General features: G+C 55.0%; 8 protein-coding genes across 8 annotated transcripts; 1 reads left to right on the forward strand and 7 right to left on the reverse strand.

The window, feature by feature from the left end:
* Positions 1 to 815: 815 nt before the first annotated feature.
* On the forward strand, positions 816 to 2,015 carry BO95DRAFT_358460 (phosphatidylserine decarboxylase; the record flags this gene model as incomplete). Its single annotated transcript, XM_025582409.1, has 1 exon — positions 816 to 2,015. One exon carries the CDS (start codon positions 816 to 818, stop codon positions 2,013 to 2,015), a length of 1,200 nt encoding a protein of 399 aa, XP_025444266.1.
* Positions 2,016 to 2,307: 292 nt separating this feature from the next.
* On the reverse strand, positions 2,308 to 3,708 carry BO95DRAFT_73790 (uncharacterized protein). The gene has a single exon (XM_025592191.1). It carries the CDS (start codon positions 3,600 to 3,602, stop codon positions 2,694 to 2,696), a length of 909 nt encoding a protein of 302 aa, XP_025444267.1. The 5' UTR covers positions 3,603 to 3,708; the 3' UTR covers positions 2,308 to 2,693.
* Positions 3,709 to 4,124: 416 nt separating this feature from the next.
* BO95DRAFT_480696 (cysteine proteinase) lies at positions 4,125 to 7,156 on the reverse strand (the record flags this gene model as incomplete). Its single annotated transcript, XM_025590151.1, has 2 exons — positions 5,216 to 7,156; positions 4,125 to 5,144 (listed from the first exon to the last, which is right to left on the reverse strand). The coding sequence occupies exons 1-2, from the start codon at positions 6,779 to 6,781 to the stop codon at positions 4,125 to 4,127; spliced, it is 2,586 nt and encodes an 861-aa protein (XP_025444268.1). The 5' UTR covers positions 6,782 to 7,156.
* A 1,019-nt stretch (positions 7,157 to 8,175) lies between these two features.
* On the reverse strand, positions 8,176 to 9,787 carry BO95DRAFT_441020 (uncharacterized protein). The gene has a single exon (XM_025586089.1). The coding sequence runs from the start codon at positions 9,745 to 9,747 to the stop codon at positions 8,428 to 8,430; it is 1,320 nt and encodes a 439-aa protein (XP_025444269.1). The 5' UTR covers positions 9,748 to 9,787; the 3' UTR covers positions 8,176 to 8,427.
* Positions 9,788 to 11,054: 1,267 nt separating this feature from the next.
* Positions 11,055 to 11,513, reverse strand: BO95DRAFT_461815 (TM2 domain-containing protein; the record flags this gene model as incomplete). The annotated part of the gene is made up of 1 exon (XM_025588857.1): positions 11,055 to 11,513. The coding sequence occupies one exon, from the start codon at positions 11,511 to 11,513 to the stop codon at positions 11,055 to 11,057; it is 459 nt and encodes a 152-aa protein (XP_025444270.1).
* A 25-nt stretch (positions 11,514 to 11,538) lies between these two features.
* Positions 11,539 to 13,178, reverse strand: BO95DRAFT_441021 (SDR family oxidoreductase). Its single transcript, XM_025586090.1, has 2 exons — positions 12,566 to 13,178; positions 11,539 to 12,472 (listed from the first exon to the last, which is right to left on the reverse strand). The coding sequence occupies exons 1-2, from the start codon at positions 12,803 to 12,805 to the stop codon at positions 11,681 to 11,683; spliced, it is 1,032 nt and encodes a 343-aa protein (XP_025444271.1). The 5' UTR covers positions 12,806 to 13,178; the 3' UTR covers positions 11,539 to 11,680.
* Positions 13,179 to 14,945: 1,767 nt separating this feature from the next.
* BO95DRAFT_451645 (uncharacterized protein) lies at positions 14,946 to 16,240 on the reverse strand (the record flags this gene model as incomplete). The annotated part of the gene is made up of 2 exons (XM_025588094.1): positions 14,946 to 15,804; positions 15,885 to 16,240. The coding sequence occupies 2 exons, from the start codon at positions 16,238 to 16,240 to the stop codon at positions 14,946 to 14,948; spliced, it is 1,215 nt and encodes a 404-aa protein (XP_025444272.1).
* A 393-nt stretch (positions 16,241 to 16,633) lies between these two features.
* On the reverse strand, positions 16,634 to 17,985 carry BO95DRAFT_441022 (glycosyltransferase family 32 protein). The gene has a single exon (XM_025586091.1). It carries the CDS (start codon positions 17,856 to 17,858, stop codon positions 16,734 to 16,736), a length of 1,125 nt encoding a protein of 374 aa, XP_025444273.1. The 5' UTR covers positions 17,859 to 17,985; the 3' UTR covers positions 16,634 to 16,733.
* Between the last annotated feature and the right edge of the window lie 1,013 nt (positions 17,986 to 18,998).

The following is an 18,998-nucleotide window of genomic DNA, read 5'->3' on the forward strand; positions in this document are numbered from 1 at the left end:
ACCATGTTGAAGCTGTTACCAGAAAGAGTCGAGAGTTGCACATACTGCTGTACGACTTGTTCCCTAGATCCAAGGTGGCGGCGGGCGCAGAGCAGGCAGCCAGTTGGCGAAGTGGCCCCCCTCCAGTTTCTGGACCCAGAAAGCTCGACTGGCAGGTTTCCCACGCAGCATTCCATGGAAGCAGCTGATAATAGACGCTGGAGTTGTTCGCTGGTAGGGAAGTCTAAGCCCACCCGGGCGTCTCCACTTGTAGATCGTGCAGAATGGGTCGCAAGCCGTGTGACCGCGGCATTTAGCTGCAGATCTAGATCAGCCCACTCCGATGCACGGTGACATAAAGCAACCCGCAAATCCACCGTTCCACCAACTATAATCACCATACCTGGTTTCATGCTCCAGGATTGCAAGTGAGGGGTTCGTGGGCTGAAAGACCAAAAAAGCAATGATGGACTGAAACCGGTGGCAGCTCCGACCAAGATCCACTGTGTGACAGGGGTCTATAGATCAACCTGCCCCCAACCAGAGACTTAGTACGCACAGGGCATCCAATATCCACGACCCAATAGACATCAGACTAGGGTCGGACCGGTCAGCCCTTTGAGTTTTCAGCTGTCGATCGGTCTTCCAATGGCTGCAGCATTCCCTAGATCACAGCGTAGGTGCGTGTCATGGTGACAGCAGAGGCATCTGCAGCTGCAGCACCTCCTCTCGGTCGCATACTACTTAAGCCCAAGGGGTTTCCTGAGCTGAGGTCGGACATCATCTTCAGAGATTGCCCTGCACAGAGCACCCCCAAGACTACTTTCTCTAACAAAATGGATTTCTTGAAGTCTACAGCCACCCTTCCCAAAGTGACCCTGCCCGATCTGGGGCAGTTGACCTCCGGGACCGTCAAAGACTTCCGAGCCCTAATCCAAAATGATCCGACCCTGCTCAAGAATGCCACCGCCATGTTCATCCAGGCTGGCTCCGATCCCCTGAGCGTGACGCAGAACCTGGCCGGGTTCCTGGTGAACCTGGACAAGATCACGCGGACTGCTCCTGCCTACGACGCCTCTGCGGCCAAGAACTCCCTCGGAGGCAGCATGGGAATCCTGACCAACCTGCTGGAACCCTACCTCAAGACCGCCGCGGGGCAGGAATTCTTCCGGGACGCGCGAGTGGACAAGGTCCTGCAGTCTCTGCTCAAAGAGTGGACGGTCTACCTGAAATCCCCGGAGTCCGCCAGCGTCCTCACCGACGACGACGGCGGGTGGTTCAGCCGGGCGGCCCTCTCCGACGAGGAACGCACGACCATGTTCCAGGACTACCAGTGCGATCCCGAGGCCCCGCACTACGGCTTCCAGTCCTGGGACCAGTTCTTCACGCGCGAGTTCCGGGCGAGCGCGCGGCCCGTCGCGGCGCCCGACGACGACAATATCATCACGGCCGCCTGCGAGTCGACGCAGGTCGTCTTCCAGCCGGACGTGCAGCTCTCCGACACCTTCAACATCAAGGATCACAAGTACTCGCTCAGCACGATGTTCGGCGACCAGGAGCTCGCGGGGAAGTTCGGCGGCGGCCGGCTCTACCAGGGCGCCCTGAACCCGACCAACTACCACCGCTGGCACGCGCCCGTCTCCGGCACCATCAGTACCATGCAGGTCATCGCGGGCACGTTCTTCAACTCCGGGATGAACGCCGCCTTCGACGCCAGCCCCGTCACGGCCGTGATCGAGAATGAGGTCGGCGCAGCGCTGCACGAGGCCACCCGGTGCGTCATCGTGATCGACAACGCCAAGCTGGGCCCCGTCGCGTGCGTCTTCGCCGGCATGCGCGAGCGCGGCTCCTGCGAGCCGACGGTGCGGGCCGGCGACGAGGTGAGCAAGGGGGATCAGATTGGGATGTTCCATTTCGGCGGCAGCACGCATTGTCTGGTCTTCAACAGGAACATCAACTTTTCGGTTCTATCGGAGGGGGCGGTTCAGTCCGGTCAGACTGTTGCGGTGAACTCGCAGCTGTTTACTGTATCGTAGGATGTCTGCGCGAGCTTCGTGGGCGACAGAGTCGTGTACGCCAGAGGGACTGTCACTGAGGGGAATGCATTACCATAAGGGCTCTTTGCTCTCTGTTTGTTGGGGGATCTTTTCGTGGGCCAGGAAACTATTGTCTCGGTTCAATGTGTTTCTGTCACGAGAGTCTTTGCTGTATCGGATTATGTATGGAACGATGACTTCAGTCGATGGCGAATTGGGCTATTGCAAGTCTTCGGTGGGATTTTCGAAAGTAAGTTGAGATTATTAACCGCTCTCTATGGCTGCAATCACTCATTGAACGGGGATTGGGTCTTTGGAACGTCGCCGCTAACCCAGTAGACTCCAAGGCCGAACAACCTATGCCAGGTGTAAACTAGAGCCGCCTGTTCCAGCCGTGGGTTGAGGCCAAGCGAGTAAGATAATCAGCTGCGCTACATACTATTACTAAGCCTGATGTCGCTGTTCAGCGGCGTAGCTGTCAATGTGATCCAGGAGAATCGTCATATGAGAGGAGACGAAACAAGGAATTAGATCAGGACCAGTACGAAGAAGGCCTCTTCCAATCGATTGACAGGTTGTATTGAAGAAGACTAGAGGGCATAGAATGATAGGGAAACTGCTTTAATTGACTGCAAAGACGATATGAGGTCAGAAAGGATTCCTAGATTCCTAGATGGGTCAAACCGATGGGAGTTCTTCTTTTTTGGCTGGAATGTCGTCCGTGTCTTTTGTGACTAGATCGTTGTCGGTGTCGTACCCACTGCCTAGGAAATCATTGTCGTTCGGGAATGCACAACAAATCAAGGGTGGTTTGAGGGCCGGAAAGCGCTGCTTGAGCTCGTTGAATGTCCACCAGGCCGGGATGGCTTGGATTGTGAAACGATCCGAAAAGTGAACGATGCCGACGACGCTGAGATGCGGCTCCTCGATGACCCACGCTCCCCACTCCGAGAGGAAGCCGTCCGACTTGAAAGCATAGTGGTAGCACAGATCCGCCGTGCCCTGACACTGCGCACAGGGCTTCACAATGTCCAACGGCTCATCGCTGGGGGGAAGCTCCCGGTCCGGGATCATCAGCTGCCAGCGCGGCACGGGCTTATCCTTGTCCATGATGGTGGGGAGCAGCACCCAACTCGCGTCCGGACCGGGCACGCAGGTCTCCGCGAGCTCCTGGTTCACCAGCTCCATGAGGGCCCAGTTTCCGATCCGGGAGAAGTATCGCTTCTGGGGCTGCAGCGTCTCGGGATCCGGAGGGATGCGCCCCCAGAGGGCGTGGGGCTCGCGGGCGCCGTAGATCTCGGTCGACTTGATCTCCGCGTCGTAGGGGGTGGTGTGCCAGAAGGGCTGCGTACCGACGCCACAGAAATGGTCTTCCAGGAAGGGGCTGAGCACCGTCAATCCAAACCATTTGCCCTCCAGCTGGAGGATGCCGCCGATAATGCCCGCCCGTGGCTCGGGGTCCCCACCGCGACAGGTGAGGTATCGGAGCCCGCTGATGTTGCCGGTCCTGTCCACGTCAGTCTCCCTTACCTGACTCTGGGCTGGCTTTAGGCCCGGAGAGGATGGTTCTCGTTTCATGTCGGACATCGTGTGAGGGATAGTCTGTCTGTTGCTCCTTATCGATACTGGGGACAAGTGTCGTGGGAAAGATAGTGGTGGTGACAAAGAACTGCTCTTACATGTAGAAGGTAGGCATTATTTATCTGTTTCTGCGACAGCTAGATCGAGAGTATCTCCGGGACATTGAAAAGAGGCACTGTTAACAAGAAAGAATAATAGTGGCTGCACTGAAAAATCCCCTCATCCATTCACAAAGGAAGCGAAAAGCTCGAAAGTATTGAAAGAAGACATGTCGCTGCATTTAACAACTACTGCGGAGAATTAGGGTGCTCAAGCTGTGTTTGTACGGCTTGATCGACCCGCTCTATTTTCAAAGGGGACCGTTGTGAATGAGACCTACACGTGAATGTCATATGTTCTCAGACCTGGATGACCCCCACAAAGCCAGTGTTATGCAAATGAGGTGATTGTGGTCTTTCCACCAGCGGGAACAAATCAAGCGAAAGCGCGAAGTATATGATTTAGTCCTATCTAGAACTTGCGAAAATGCTACCTCACAAGCTCGATGCTAACTTGAGGATCACGGGCATAGACCCGCAAGCCAAGCACGCAGATTGCATTCCATGGCGATGGTGAGCTTCCATCTGTATCAACTGCCTGCTCATGCGGAGTTGCTTCTTCCTTATCTTGGTCTTTCTTGTCATCGTCTTGTTTGTCGTCTTTCTTGTCATCGTCTTGTTTGTCGTCTTTCTTGTCAACATCCTTCTTGTCATGGTGTTTCTTGTCATCATGCTGGTTGTCTTCATCCCGTTTGCCATCATGCTTCTTCTCATTATCCCTATTGTCTTCATCCTGCTTGTCAAGGTGCTTTGTATCTTCTTGCACATTGTCTTCGTGATACTTTTCAACGTCTTTGCCCTTCTCCTCATGAACCCTTCTTGATGAACCGGGTGCTGGAAGCACTGCAGGTGAAGGCTCTGCAGCGTGACCTTCTCTCTTGCAATTCTCCTCTTTGCTGGAGTCATACAGACTGTTTTCTGCTTTTTCATCGTCTGCCTTCTTTACATACTGATCGTTTGCAGGCTCATCGTTTGTAGATTCAGTAAGTTCAGACTTATCTTTGCCAGCTCCATCTGTGCCAATCTCATCCTGAACCTTGTCACCCTGGCCAGCCTCACTCTTGCTAGCTTCTTCCTTTGCAGTCTCACCGGTCGCGTTTGAGGCTTTAATGCTCTGAGCTTCAATCTGCTTTACAGATTGAACTTTAGCATTCGCCAGGTCGTAATTCATGGCAACTTGTTTCAGCTTCTGGGGATTCTTCTCCACCCACTCCTTCACCACATCTTCCACGTTCTTCTGGTCAGAGTCTCTGGTTGCGAGAAGCTTGATAAGAACCTCGTATCTGCCAGGCTCAAGCTTAACCTCCGCACTGATCGAGCGATTGCCCCGGCACTGAACCGGCCGGACAAGCAACAGGTGCTCTCCGGGTTTCGCATTCTCCTCCTGAAGGAGGAAGTGCAGCGCAAAGTCGTACTGGCCTTCAAGGCCTCTCATATAGCGCTTATCAACCTGCGAACAATTGAGCCTCTGCTTACATAGCCATTATGATGTCGATGCGAGAAAACGGAGATTTAGCACACCTCAGAGAGAACGAAAACCACAGGGCCAGCTGCCCTGATCTCGACCACGAACTTGGTTCGAAGATACCCTTCAATCCACGGGACGCTGACGCTCGTCCACCGCTGGACCACTGTCCACGTCTCGTCGAAGATGCGCGTCCGGTGCAGAAACACGAACGTCGAGAGCAGATCCTCATAGGCCATCCAGAACATGCCGTCGTCTCCGAATCGATGCTGCAGTTTCTGGAGCCAGTAGGGGGTCCACTCGCGCGAGCCATCGCTCCAGGGACCATTCCACTCCCCGACCCCGCCGGTATTCCTCTCGCCCCAGGGGTTCCTGACGAGCACCAGCCGCACCTTCTTCCCATCCTCGTCCTCCTCCTCCGTCGCCCGGAGAATGGAGTACGCATGCCCCAGCGCCAGCCCCCCGCGCGTCCAGTCTCTGCCCGACCCCAGCGCCGACGCAGCAAACACAAAATCCCGCTCCGCATTCACCAACTCCCTCCACAGGGTATTCTTGTTGAGCACCTTGTTCGTCGCGATCGTCGTCGTCACGCCGCCCGTCATATCCTCGACCGCCTCGCCGGACCAACCGCCGGAGAGCGCCTCGTAGTCGCCATGCACCTTGGCATACGCCTTCTCCAGCAAGGGCAGCCAGGTCTCATTGGCGTCGGAGCACTTGGCGAAATACAGCGCCTCGGAGCCCGTCTGGTGCCGCTTGCGGTACTGCCGGGCCAGCCGGCCGGTGCTGTCGTAGCGATCGCCGTAGAAGTCAAAGTCCTCGTGCGCCAGGTACAGGTTATCGTCCACCACGGTCGACACCCACTCGCCGTCGCGGTAGAAGACGAAGCCGTAGACGCCGCACTCCTCGTCGCGCGCCAGGCAGATCCGCTCCATCAGGTCCGGCCGATTGCAGATCGTCGCCACCGCCGCCAGCCACCAGCAGTCGCCGTTGGCGCCCTGCTTGATGTCCGTGTTGGAGTACCCGTCGATCGTGAACCGGGGGTCCTCGAAGATCCAGTCGACGCGGTGGACGGAGCCGGGCATGCCCTCTTCCTCGTCCGTGTTGTCATCGGAGGAAGAGGGGGAGCTGCTGCTGGACCGCCAGTCGCCATCCGCCTTCGTACCCAACCCCCTTACCCCCTGTCTCCCCACTCTGCCCCTACCTCGTGCAGCAGCACCATTTCTCCCTCGTGCAACACCCATATCCACACCCCTCCCCTCCCCGCCAAATTTACCCCCCCGCACCAACCCGCGCAGACAGTTCCACAGCTCCAACTCGCGATCATTCTCAAGGTCGAAGTCCGGGTCCGTGAACTTCTCATTCACGCGGTGGCACTCCCGCACGATGCGCTGGACCTCCGCCCGGCACTGGCGGGCGGCCGCCTCGTAGCTCTCCGCTGCATTGCGCGCGGACGATTGGCCCGGGCTTTCCCGCTGCGACGGGAGGAGATCCGCGTAGAGGCTCTGGGGAAAAATGGTGGTGACTTTGCCTGGGGTTTTGGCGATGAATGTGTTCCAGAATGCGGTGAGGGTTGTTTGGGGGGTGGAGGGGGTGGAGGGGTCTGGTGCTTGCGGGGCGGCCATTGTGCTGGTTACTTTGGTTAGTAGAGATGGAACCTGGGTGTGGGTGTGTAGGGTTTGGAGCAAGGGTCAGAAGAATGTGTTTTATTTCAGGAGATTGTCTGAGGAGTGTGGGAAGGTGTTAGGTCTTATAGTGTAGTAGATCCATAATAGCGGGTGCGCTGGTGCAGGGATGTTTGCGGGTGAGACAAGGCTGAGGCGTGAGTGAGAAGGATAGTGTGTTGTTGTCGGTTGTGTTACTTCCGTCAACCACGCGCTTAATCTGATGACTGGCTATGTTTGTTGGAGATCCTCTGAGAGGTCTCGGTATCTGGATCCTCATTCATCCATCTAGCACTTGTACGAGAAAGATTGACCAGAATAACACTGAAGCTTAACAGGAGTGCATGCATCTCTGCTGGTAATGTGTATATGTGAAATGCCAGAAAAATGAGCTAACAGTGGCGGGCTCGTATTTCGAAGCTGCAGAGGTGCGGCTGACAAGGCTGGATAATATGTGAATGGAGGGGAAAGTTCTGGGCATGTCTGCATGTGCGGCTCGTCGCGTGCAACCAGCCCAACTGTCATCCCAACACTATGGAGACACCTTACCGAGCTATGTGTGAACCCGTTATTACTAAATCGTCAAGTATAGCAGAAACACCCCGCGACAGACATCATGGGCAACTGTAAGGTAAGGCTGAATTTCTGGAGTGTAATTTGAGCCATTGTTGTATTCCCAAGACGGTCTGAGTACTATGATTGAGCGTTTCCAGCATGCTTTCGGGGTAATAGCTTGTTAGATCAGCATTCACCTAAGCGGGTGAGACGTCAGGCCCCTGCATTGAAGAAGGTGGGCAAAGAAAGACACCTGGCAGACTAGCCGGGCGGGAATTTCCGCTGCCCCTGCCCACGGGCGGTGAAGATCGGCTCTTGCCATCCCTCCCTCCCTACGCTCGTCGCTTAGCCTGAGGCTTTCAATGGCTGTCCCTTTTAAGTGCCCCATCCGCGCCGCTCGCTGACCATGTGGTTGCGGTATCGATGTCCCAGCATTCGGATAATAGGCATGTCAGGGCTTCATTCAGGCGAGAAATACGATGCTCCGAAGACAATCTATCATGTATGCCTGTAGTGGGAGGCGTGAAACGGTTGCCCTGTCACTCCTGCGGAGCAGCAGCTATGAAAGAATCTGTTAGTAAACGAGATCGATCGCCAGGATCACGGGACACAGATGGCAGGTGTGCTAGTCAAGGAACAAATGAGAATCAGATCAATCTCGAGAGCACCACACGTTCGCCAGTCTGATCTGCAGTAGAGATGGCTCTAAGGGCGAAGGCTGAGGGGCAGGGTTCTTTAACACATCCTGCAGGGCCACGAAGCGAGGAGGTCTCTCCTATGCATACCGAAAGTCGAACTATGACTCTACAACAAGTCTATTCATGCTCGTGATAGATACATTAAGACATTACAAGGTTATTCCTGAAACATGGGTATAATAGAAGCAAACGAATGACGGGGTCCATTATCAGGGTACGCGGAGGTCACGTGGTTGGTTTGGGGTTCACCCTCGGTGGTGCTCAACTCGCTTATCCACATTACAACACACCCTCACAGAGGTTGAATCGGTGTGCACACTAGCGGGCCTGACCAATCTCTTCATCCTGCGCATTTTAATGCGCAGAAGATTCCCGAGGCTGATGTGCGACCGGGGTCGAGTGCGACGTTTCCGCCATCTCCGGGCCGGCAGTGGCAGCGGGAGCAGCGGCAGCGGGGGCGGCAGCCAACGCGCCACTGGCCTCAGCCGTCGACCCCTGTCTCGACTGCGGCGCCACACTGGACGCAGGACTGGGCTCGAGGAGGCGCGGACCGGGGGTCCTCTCGGGCTGCTTGCTGGTCTTGACGCGCGCCGGGGCCGGACCCAGCATGGGCGGGTACTTGAAGCGGAAGCCCCAGACGAAGAAGAGCTTGAGCTTCGTCCCGAAGCCCATCGCCTTCCAGCGCTTCTTCAGGACCTCGCCGTCGGCCTGCGAGCGCGCCCGGTAGCCCTTGCGGAACCAGCACAGCAGGAACAGCGTCACAGGGAGGATGGTCAGCGACCAGAAGACGGGGATGCCGCGCCGGGTCTGCCAGCCGGTCATCAGGCGGCGGAAGCGCACCCAGGCCTCGATGAAGCCGAGGATCAGGAACAGACCGATCCAGCCGAGGGTCAGAATCAGCGTCAGCGCCAGCGGCGAGATCCCGAAGTAGTCGGGGTCGAGGAACCAGTTGTAGTTCTCGTCGTCCCAGTTGTTGTAGTACCCGTTGTAGTAGCCGCTGCCGTACGAGCTGGAGGAGCTGGTACTGGTGGGGTAGCAGCCGTCGCCGGTGTAGAGCTCGCTCGGTTGGTTGTACTGACTGAGGGAACTCAGGGAGTTGCTGGGAACCTGGGTCGGGTCGACGTACACGATGTCGATGGTGTAGGTGGTGGGCTGGAAGGGCTGGCTGTTGTCGACGGACAGGGAGGTGGAGACCGCGGTCAAGGGGAGTAGGCTCTGCACGCGGACCGGCGGGTAGATCTCGGCCGCGGTTGTCGTGGTCCAGTGCGAGGAGCAGCCTGTGGGCGCCGTAAAGGTCAGGTTGACCACGAACATGGTGCTGTCGGCGGCGTCCTCATTGTCGTAGAGGTAGTCGTAGTAATCAGCCCCCACGCCGGTGGGGTACAGCTCTTGGATGACAGTGATATCGGAGTTGGAGTTGATGACTTCATTGTAAGCGCCATACTCGCGATAGGTGGCGACTGAGGTGATGGTGGACTTGGCTGGTGGCAGGGAGGTGACCGTGGGGGTGATTTGTTCGATCTCGGTGGTGGTATACGTCTCGTAGTAGTCGGACCCGGTATAGACGTTCTCTTGGTAGTAGGCAGTAACGATCCAGGGAGCTGCCGCAACGAATGACGACAGCTGGATCCAAAGGAGTGACAGCAACAACAAAAACGAATGTGAGGACGCCATCGTTGATGGTCGCCGGTGTAGATTGGCTAAATGGCTAAAGAAGCATGCAGAAATTGAAGAATGGGTGTGGCGCTCACTGGCCTTATTATACGAGGGGTCGAACAACACACTAGGCTCAACTCTGTAGAGTCACGCCGTACAGCGAGTCTAGTAAGGGAAATTGGCTTTAGCTCCTCCGCCGATTCTACTCGCTATTATTGGCCGGGTTTCATACGCAGGGACGATGTGAAGGGTCTATCTCTTCTAGTCAGGGCGCTAAGACCCTCTTTACCATCTTTGTTTTCAGGGTCAAGCGATTCAAATGACTTCTGCATCAGATCTTGACCATGTGTCTCAGCAGGGTTCACATGTTCGTCTTGCAAACTCACACTCACGTCCTTTATCCTCTGACAGAGGGTAGAGTGCCGGAACATAGAGACCTCTCATGGTTTTTCCCCTGACATCTCTCTTGTCATCTTTCCTGACGAAAAAGCACTCATCGCTGGTGGGAAATTGCCGGGGGCGAGAAGCGACAGGGGAAAGAGGTTAGCGGCCTCGCTTTCAGGGTTTGAGTTATACGGCTATCCGCAATGCAGCCTAGTTCCTTCGACTAGCCTCGTAAAGTTGGACGGTTTGTTCCGGATTTTCTCAATTGAGCCTCTTGGCCACCGACCTAGTGCCATTTAGTCCTAACCGCAGCCCTGATTTGGTTAGCAGCGGACCAAGGTTTGACACTGGGTGCCTGCTGATGCCTGCTGGTGCCTGATAGACTACCGACCGAGTCAAGGGTTTGAACGGGGGCGAGTTCTAAGAAAAGATTTTTTCTTGTGCTCCTTTGGTGCCTGAGGTGTCACTGCGGTGCCAAGACTTGCCCTATCTCGACCTATCTGGCTCAATTCGCGCGCCCACAGAATTTGGAAAGGAGCGAGAGAGAGAGAGAGAAAACAGAAAATGAAGAAAGAGGTGGAAAATATAGTAAGAGCTACCTATCGTCATGTCAAAATGCATCATGATATGGGAGAAAACAAGAAGCTAGGTGGTGGACGTCTTGCAATCCAAGAAAATGCGGCCGAGAAATATAAAGTCACAAAGGAAAGTAATTTTTGTGTCAACAAAGGAAGAATCAATACATTGAGAGACATAACAATGGAAAGAAGAGTCTGAAATCACCAACTGCCAACCGCCCAATCTCACATATCAAGCCTTTTCTCCCGTACTAAGCGTACCCCGTCTGCCGTTCAATCACGGCACGACAAAGTGACCCCTTAGTATCTCCACGATCCGCTACCACCAGGGCAACTAGACGTGCTATAGACCCCCCCGACCGTTCACATAATGAAGTCAGCCATCCACCAGAATAAGAGTAGTTGCGGCGCCAACATCTTGAAGACCGCAAGCGCCCAATGGTGCGCGCACCATTGGTCCATCCCGAGCCACCCCAGGTACACCGACAGCAGAATCGCCGTGCGTTCTTGCCGATAGCACTGGTTGTCCATCGGCCGCTCTGCAAGCCCGCCACAGAGCGCCTGCAGATGCCCGTGGCTATAACCACACTCCTCCCGGAGCCGGGCCTCTCTCTCGCCATAGACATGCCGCATGATAGTGTAAGTCACAAAACTACCGAACTCAATCATCAGAAATAAAGCACAAATATACGCTACGATAGTTTGACGCCGGGTAATCGCCTCCACTAAAGTCAAGAAAGGCGAGTTGCGCTGACGCTGGCGGATTTCGGGAGCCTTAGCCTCAACGGCATGGCGAAGACCTTTTTCGAGTTCGTGGTCCATTTTGTATGATGAACACGATTGGATGGTCACATATATATGTATATATTAGACTGGTCGTTGACTATTTTTGAAACTAGTGACAAACCAATGCAGCCAATAAACAGTCATAGTCACTTTGTCATTATTGTACCATACTATAGCCATAAGATCCTCAGTCGCGGGCGCCATCACTGCCCTAGCGTCTTCTCGAGTCTCAACAAAGACTCTGCCGTATCCTTGATACTCGCCTCCAAGGAATAGAACTCGATCCCCAGCCGCGTGCGCACTTTCTCATTCGACACCCCATACACCTGGGGCACCTCCCGCGCCGCCTTACATTCAGGCACCTTCGCCGTATCAATCCCAGGGACCTTGGTCCTCAGAATCTCACACACCTGCGCGTAATCAAAATTGCCGGCAACCACAAAGAACCGCTCATTAGCCGCCCCGTCGACCTCAAACGCGCGCAGATGCGCCTCCGCCACGTCCCGCACATCGACCCAGGCCGGGAACCCGGTCGGGGGGATCTCGCTCAGACTCCCATTCATGAGCCGGTACACGTCCGCGGCGCTCTCATTCAGGCGATCCATGCTCGCGACGTGGTGCTCGACCGGCCCGTAGATCATCGGGGGACAGATCGTCGACAGGCTAAAATTGGGCTTCTCGCGCTCCACGAACTCCCACGCGGCTCTCTCGGCCAGCGCCTTCGAGGCGCAGTAGGCCGTGGGCCCGTCGGCGGTCTTGGCCTGCTCGTACGTCTCCGGGTTCCAGTCGGCCTCGGTGTAGGTGTGTTCGGGCCAGTAGCCCTTGCGGAGGTTGACGATGGCGGCGAAGGAGGAGGTGAGCACGATGCGCTGCACCTGGGGCGCGTGGCGGTGGGCGGCGGAGAGGAGCTGGAGGGTGCCCTGGATGGCGGGTTGGAGGAGGTCGCGTTCTTGGTCTTGGACGCTGAACGCGAAGGGGGAGGCGGTATGGATTATCTTCCATCGCTCAGGGGTTAGCTCATGGGCCTTGCTTGCTGAGTGTCTGCGTGTATGCCATGGGGCATGTCTCAGTTGTTTGGAGGAACTCACGCCTTGAACGCTCTTGACGGCTTCATCGAACGCCCCCGGTTGGGCGATATCCTTGACAATTGTGAAGGATAGTTTGTCCCCGTACTCCGTAAAGATCTCACGCACTTTCTCGGCGGTCTGCTCCGAGCGGACGGTACCACGCACGCGGTAGCCTCGTTGGAGGAAGACCCGGAGGACGTGCGTTGCGACGAAGCCAGAGGCTCCGGTGATAAGGATAGTTTGATCTTCGATCTTCGACATGATGTTCGCTTTGGATGGTCTTGTCTGCAGAGAAACTGCCCCTCAGACTCTGTTGCAGCTAGGACCAGACCACCTTAAGTACCCTTGAGGACCTTGATACTCAGGGCGCCTGGCCTGTCCCGGTCCCGCCATACTGGGGCAACATATAGGTGTGGACTGATGTCAACGTAGGTGTCCTGATCTCATTCTCACCTCATGAAGCCGCTTGTCCCATTTCGAGACGTGGAACGGAGTGGTTGTGGGACCTTTCTCACCCATTGCACCTGCTATGGCAACTTGGGACAATAATGTTTGGTGATATAGTATCCACCACGGGAACTCGGCACCGTCTTCCCCCATCGTGAGGTAGGATCATTAGGAAAAGAGAGTGACGACAAGCCCCACTAACTTTGACAAGCTTCACCTATTCAGGGTGATGCTTAACGTGCCGGGTAAGACGGATGTGCTTGACATTGACATTCGTCGCGGGCACGTCCCCGTGTATGGAATGCGACGAAGGGTGACAGGGTGGTCCATAGAGAGCTGCGCACCGCGGCCCGGGTTCTCGGGCTTGGCTGCAATCGAAGGACTCCGGAGCAGGAGGTTCCGGGTTGTCTTGTAACACCCGCGCGGATTGGGTTGTGGCGGTTGTAGGGTCTCAATGTATTGCTTTGCTAGCTGTCCGTTATGCGCACAATGAAAGATAATGTATGCCGCCTCCAAGTGGCTCAATCTCTCCCGTTTACTGCCTGTTTAGGCAATTTTGGCACTCATTTTACGGTATCCGCTCCGGCTGTATGAATAAAAGGCCCGATCAAGTTCAATCTTAGGTTATATTAATGTGTAATGAGACCCAGCCAGAGGAAGTCTGTTTTGACGGAGGTATATGGTATCACTACTCAATCCCACACCCAAGCTGATTAAAGCTTCGCTGTTCGCACGCCTCGTCTCCAGGTTCCGGGCCATCTTATCTCCTTCCGAATTCCGAGGCTTATCTTGCCCGACCGTCTCGTGCAAATGCCCAAGCCAGATCGAGCAGATCGATCCGATCCGGAATGCACCGAGCGACTCGGTCAGTGGTATAGGGGCAGTGCTAAGATATTCTTGCGATCTCGACGTGGTTTGCATAAATGGTAAATCTCATCGAAGAGTATCGGACCTTTGAAGATCAATTGCCCCATCGCTCGGGGAAGGATCGGATGCGCGGCCAAGCCGGATCCTTATCAATCTTATCGCTCCCAACTCTGGCCAGCCAACGCCGGAAACTCGGCTTAATGATTGAAAGACATAGTAGAGCAAACATGGCTGCGATAACTAAATAAGTATGAAGAGTACCCGTGGGCTTTCTTTGCTGTGCTTAGAAAGAGGGAAATACTTGGAGTTTTTTCAAGTAGTGTCGCTGGGTAGCAAAATATCTGGCCAACGAGGGAAGGACCATAATGTTAATGTACTGCGTACCCGAGATCGCATGCAATGCATGCCGCCAAAACCAAGCATCATAGTGCCCCTCCGTCACCTCCAGCCTTTCTCCTCAACCCAAGTCCATTAACCCGACTGGTACACCCTCCCCAATCAAACATAGACATAAGAGAACCTCGGGCCCTGCAGTCGTACTCATCGACTCCCGCATCCGCACCCCCTGCCCACCATTCGCGAACCCCACATTCACCGCCGTCTCCAACGTGGTTTACGCCGAGGGCGGCTCATTCAACAATAACACCATCTCTGCGGTATCTATCAAACTCGGCTGATATTTGCTATCAAAATACTTCAGATACAGCAAGCCAGCTTAGAGAGATTCAGCCTTGCACTACTAGCGAGTTCCATTGCTCATCCTCCCAGTGTGAAGTTCCCTCTGAGACTACAAGCTTACCAGGTAGCAGCATCTGCCCTAGATAATACATTCACTGTTCCAAATCCTTTAATTTTCCAAGCACACCCCCCTCACTCTCTCATACATAATCGACATATTGAGTAAGCGTTTGTCAGATGCGTGACCCAACGCTGATTCCTCTACCCTGCCCAACCCGATCCCGCCGGTCGCTGTCCGGACTGATCAGCAACATCCTCGCGAATACCCCCAGCCATCCGGTAATATGACAGTCTCTCTCCAATCTCGTTCAACAACCACAACAATCCACCCGCCAAAAACCCCAATCTCTCACCCCACCTTCCTCACCTGCTTAAACTCCTGACCCCAGCCCCCAAACAAGACTTCATCCCGCATCCAGCTCCCAAGCAAGCATACAGTCCCCGGACCCAGCAACAACGACCCTCCCAGCGCGACAGGAATCATCCTCTGCCAGCGAAACTCCCACCCCTTCGCCGCCCACGCACTCCGCAGTTCCAGCATCACCACAATCATGACCGTCGAGTACCCGGCTACCTGGTCCCAGAGCAAGAACCCACGCACTCCGTCGCCGGGTGATTTGGCTTGTGGGCCGATGGCCAAGGGTGGGATGAAGATAGCGGTCGGGTGCAGTTCCCTGCGGTAGGCAGGTTGGAACAGAGTCGGGAAGAGAACGGTGGTGATAGAGACAGCTACGGTAGAGATGTGCATGAGTGTGCTGAAGAGGAGGGCGGGGATGGTGGCTGCTCGGATGGCGTGGATGTGTGCTTCGTTCTTTTTGGAGGTTGCTGGGGTCGTTTGGGTGGTATCCGCAGGGGCGATGAGCTTAAGGAAAGGTCGTAGGGTGTATAGTGATGCGAGTGTCAGCAGGGGATAGATGTTCCAGGCGACGATGGCGAGTTGGTGGAAGTTGCTGCTGTTGCTGATTGTTCTGGCCACGGGAAGGGTCATGAGGGCGGCGGGGACAAGATAGCTGAGAACGATGGCGGGAAAGAGGAGGTGTTTCACCAGCGGTGCGAAGGATGAAATGGTGGAGGCATGCTGGAGGGTGTTGAGATTGGTCTGCTTGGGGAGGCGGACGGTGGGAGAGGTAGCGATGTAGTTCAGGGCCCATAGGAAGCCGGTCGAGCCTATGGTGCAGCCTTGGAAGAGTAGTAGCCAGAGGGTCGGCCTTTATTTACAGACCATAGATGTCAGCTTCTGTGACGGTTACCATCATCAACAGACATAAGAGCGGGGGGATGCACATACTTCAGAAGGCTCGGCTTCGGCCCCCGGAGACCATTTACGTAGGCGATGGCAATGCACGGCAACAGCTGTCCGAGGAAATAGAGAATCACTGCTGAGGCAGCAGGGTGAGAGCCATCGACAGCCTCGTACCAGAAAGCAATTAGCACTGAAAGAGTGCAATCGAGTGGGTAGCGAATGCCAGTGAAGGTGCTGCGCAGAGTGGCCTCCGTTCCGGGAAGGATGTAGGGCTTAGAGCCATCCAGCGCCCGTAACAGAAGCGCAGTGGAGCCGTCGAGCGCGGAACGGCCCCAGGTCCCTAGCATGCCCACCAGGCCCACTACATACAGAACCGACTCGGCTTGGACTTTTACGGACATTTTGTTTCGAAGTAGAAAACTTCAGTGGCGATGAAAATCATAGAGGAGGAGGGATTACAGGCCTTATATAACCGACTCTTCTTTGTTGATAGCGGATGGAGATACGAGCTGATGTGAGAGTGAGCTGTGCATCATGACGTCACTTCAATCATGCTCTCCGCCAGCTGATTTCAGCTGCACACGAGCTGCCTTTCCTCGGTTGAGTGAGGTCTATAAAAGCAGTGCTAATGATTCTACATGGGCTCCGATCGATCTGGAATAAAAAATCAATTTCTTTTCTGAAGCTCTAGCCAAGGTCAAATTCTACGATTCTACAAGCGGGTCATCGATGCATCATCTTGAGGCCAGCGGGTAGCGATCAACGCATCATAACATTGAGTAGATGGAAGTCATCCTCTGAGCGATGTTTCTTAGATTCTTCCCATGTTGGCATTTCGGATATCATAGATTTACATATACAAAGACCTAATCTCATTATACACATTTGGAGATCCTACCCCTGCTGCTGCTCCTGCTGTTTTTTCCTCTCCTTAGCCTCCGCATCCGCCTGCTTCCATGACCCGGCATAATGATGGCTCACCAACGCAGGACTCTGATCGGTGGGGAACCCATTCTGCGCCGCCGCGAACGCATTCCCCGGCATAATCAACAAATCCCCGACCAGTTTCGGAGATTTGATACCGTGGAAATCCCGATCGTCCACCACCCTTCCTAGCAACCTTTTCAACCCATCGAGCAGCGCAATGGTCATGATCTTCGGGCCCGTGACATTCACCACGTCGACGGGCAACATCTCCAGCGTCAACTGGTCCACGCCCACCCCGTTCAGGGCGGCGATCTCCTTCAACTTGGCGACCACCGCGTCCACCACCGCCGCCAGATTGCGGGACCCCGGCCGCGCCGCGAACACCCAGTTGCAGAACTGCGACGCCACCTCGGTGCCGGCGCCGCGCCACCCGAAGTCGAACTCCAGCCCCACGATCATGTCGATGTTGGAGGTTTGGTGCTCCGGGGGCACCCAGGCGGCGACCTCCGTGTCGCAGGTGACGTCGAGATCGCTCCAGATGCCGCCTTCCGCCAGCACGATCAGGTAGCGGAGGAGGTCGGCGCGGAGGATGGGGATGGGGAGCTTTTCGTACACTTCGACGATGTCCGGGCGGGTGGCGCCGTAGCGGGTGCGGACGAAGGTGAGGGCGGAACCGTCCGTGAGGAGCTCGTGGCGGAAGGCGGGGTTCTTTAGGAGCCAGCTGTTGATCCAGCCGGTTTGGTCGGCACTCAGCTCGGGGGTCTTGGAGGAGTGCCAGACTTTGTCGGTTATGCCGGCGATGGCGGCGTTGACGGTGTCGGGGTGAGAGTTGGGAAGGGTGGTGGGGGGATTGGTAGGAAGAGTGGTCGGTTCTGTTTGGCTGTTGGTGCTATGGTCGTTGTTGTGGTCGTTGTTACTGTCGTTGCCGCTGCTTTGTGGCGGCGTAGGATGCTCAGATAACCCTAACGAGGCATCCGGTTTGCTATGACTGAATGGTTGGGGTAATGCATCCCAATTCCGAGACACAAGGAATATCAAGAAAAGGACAGGGACTGTAAGAAGAACAAAACGCATATATCGAGAAGAAGTCATGTTGACCAGCAAGAAGTGAGTAATAGCGGGAAATAAAAGTGAGTGAGCATTTGGAAGAAGAGTGTAACGTGGGGCGACAGACGGAGCAACGTGGGTATGATGTGATATTTGAGAGAGCGAGAGAGACATGGAAACCAGTCAGTCAGGGTCTGGGCTGGATGCCTACAGGCTTACTTCGCACGTGGGTGCTGCTTTAATTAGCCCAGGCGCCAAGCCGTGACAGCTTTAGCCAATATGAGTTTAACCTTACCAGAACTTGTCTCACTGATCAAAGACACTCCCACTCGCTTACATGGTACCCTGGCAAGACAAGACATGGCACTAAGTTTGCACTAACTCTGAGCGCCAATAATACAAGCCTCTAGTTAGGGCCGCTTTAGCTCCAACTTGATTGACCCAATTTGCAGAAATTACTCCCATCCGCGGCGCTGTGATAAGCAAACAACACCATCGCCCTGGTAGGCGCCCGCGCTAAATCACGTGCTTTTATTGCTGTAGTTGTTCCGCTGGAGAACGAAACCCTTGCCCAACACAAGGCTACGAAGACAACGAACATGTGTCTAGGTAAGGATTCTTATCTTTATCATGAGGTGATGTTGACGTTGCCAAGGTACAAGAGCGAGGCTGCGGAGCGTAGAGGGGGGTCGATTTATGCTTTATGCTGTACCAGCCTCGATTGAAATCAGAATCGTGCCCAGACTGACGAGCTCGCTGCCATAATCGAGCTTTTTTGGTTTCTCCCTGCTTGTCTTTCATCCCCTACAGAATGGAGAGGATTGCGCACAGCAGGCCACTGTATGCTCAATGGGGATTCACGGCCGTCAATAAATGTCGACGTGATTATCATTCCAGGGGGGCCTATTTTCGTTTGCAGTGGGAAGAGTGGCACGCAATACGTACATGTACTTATTAACATACATACAAACGGGAACATGACTGTATACAAATGTGCCCAGAGCCTGTACAGCTTTCGTAACCACGCAGGCTCTCCCCTGGTAAGCAAACCTCCATCGAGCAGAACGAGTCAAGTGGAACGCTGGTCGTAAAATCCACGTTGACCAGAGGGAGGCAAAACACCCTACTTACTAAGCCAATGGCTGCACAAAACCCGCGATAACAAGCTATGGATCGGGCTAGATC

The sequence above is a fragment of the Aspergillus brunneoviolaceus genome, assembly GCF_003184695.1.
Source record: "Aspergillus brunneoviolaceus CBS 621.78 unplaced genomic scaffold BO95scaffold_19, whole genome shotgun sequence".
Taxonomy (NCBI): Eukaryota; Fungi; Ascomycota; class Eurotiomycetes; order Eurotiales; family Aspergillaceae; genus Aspergillus; species Aspergillus brunneoviolaceus.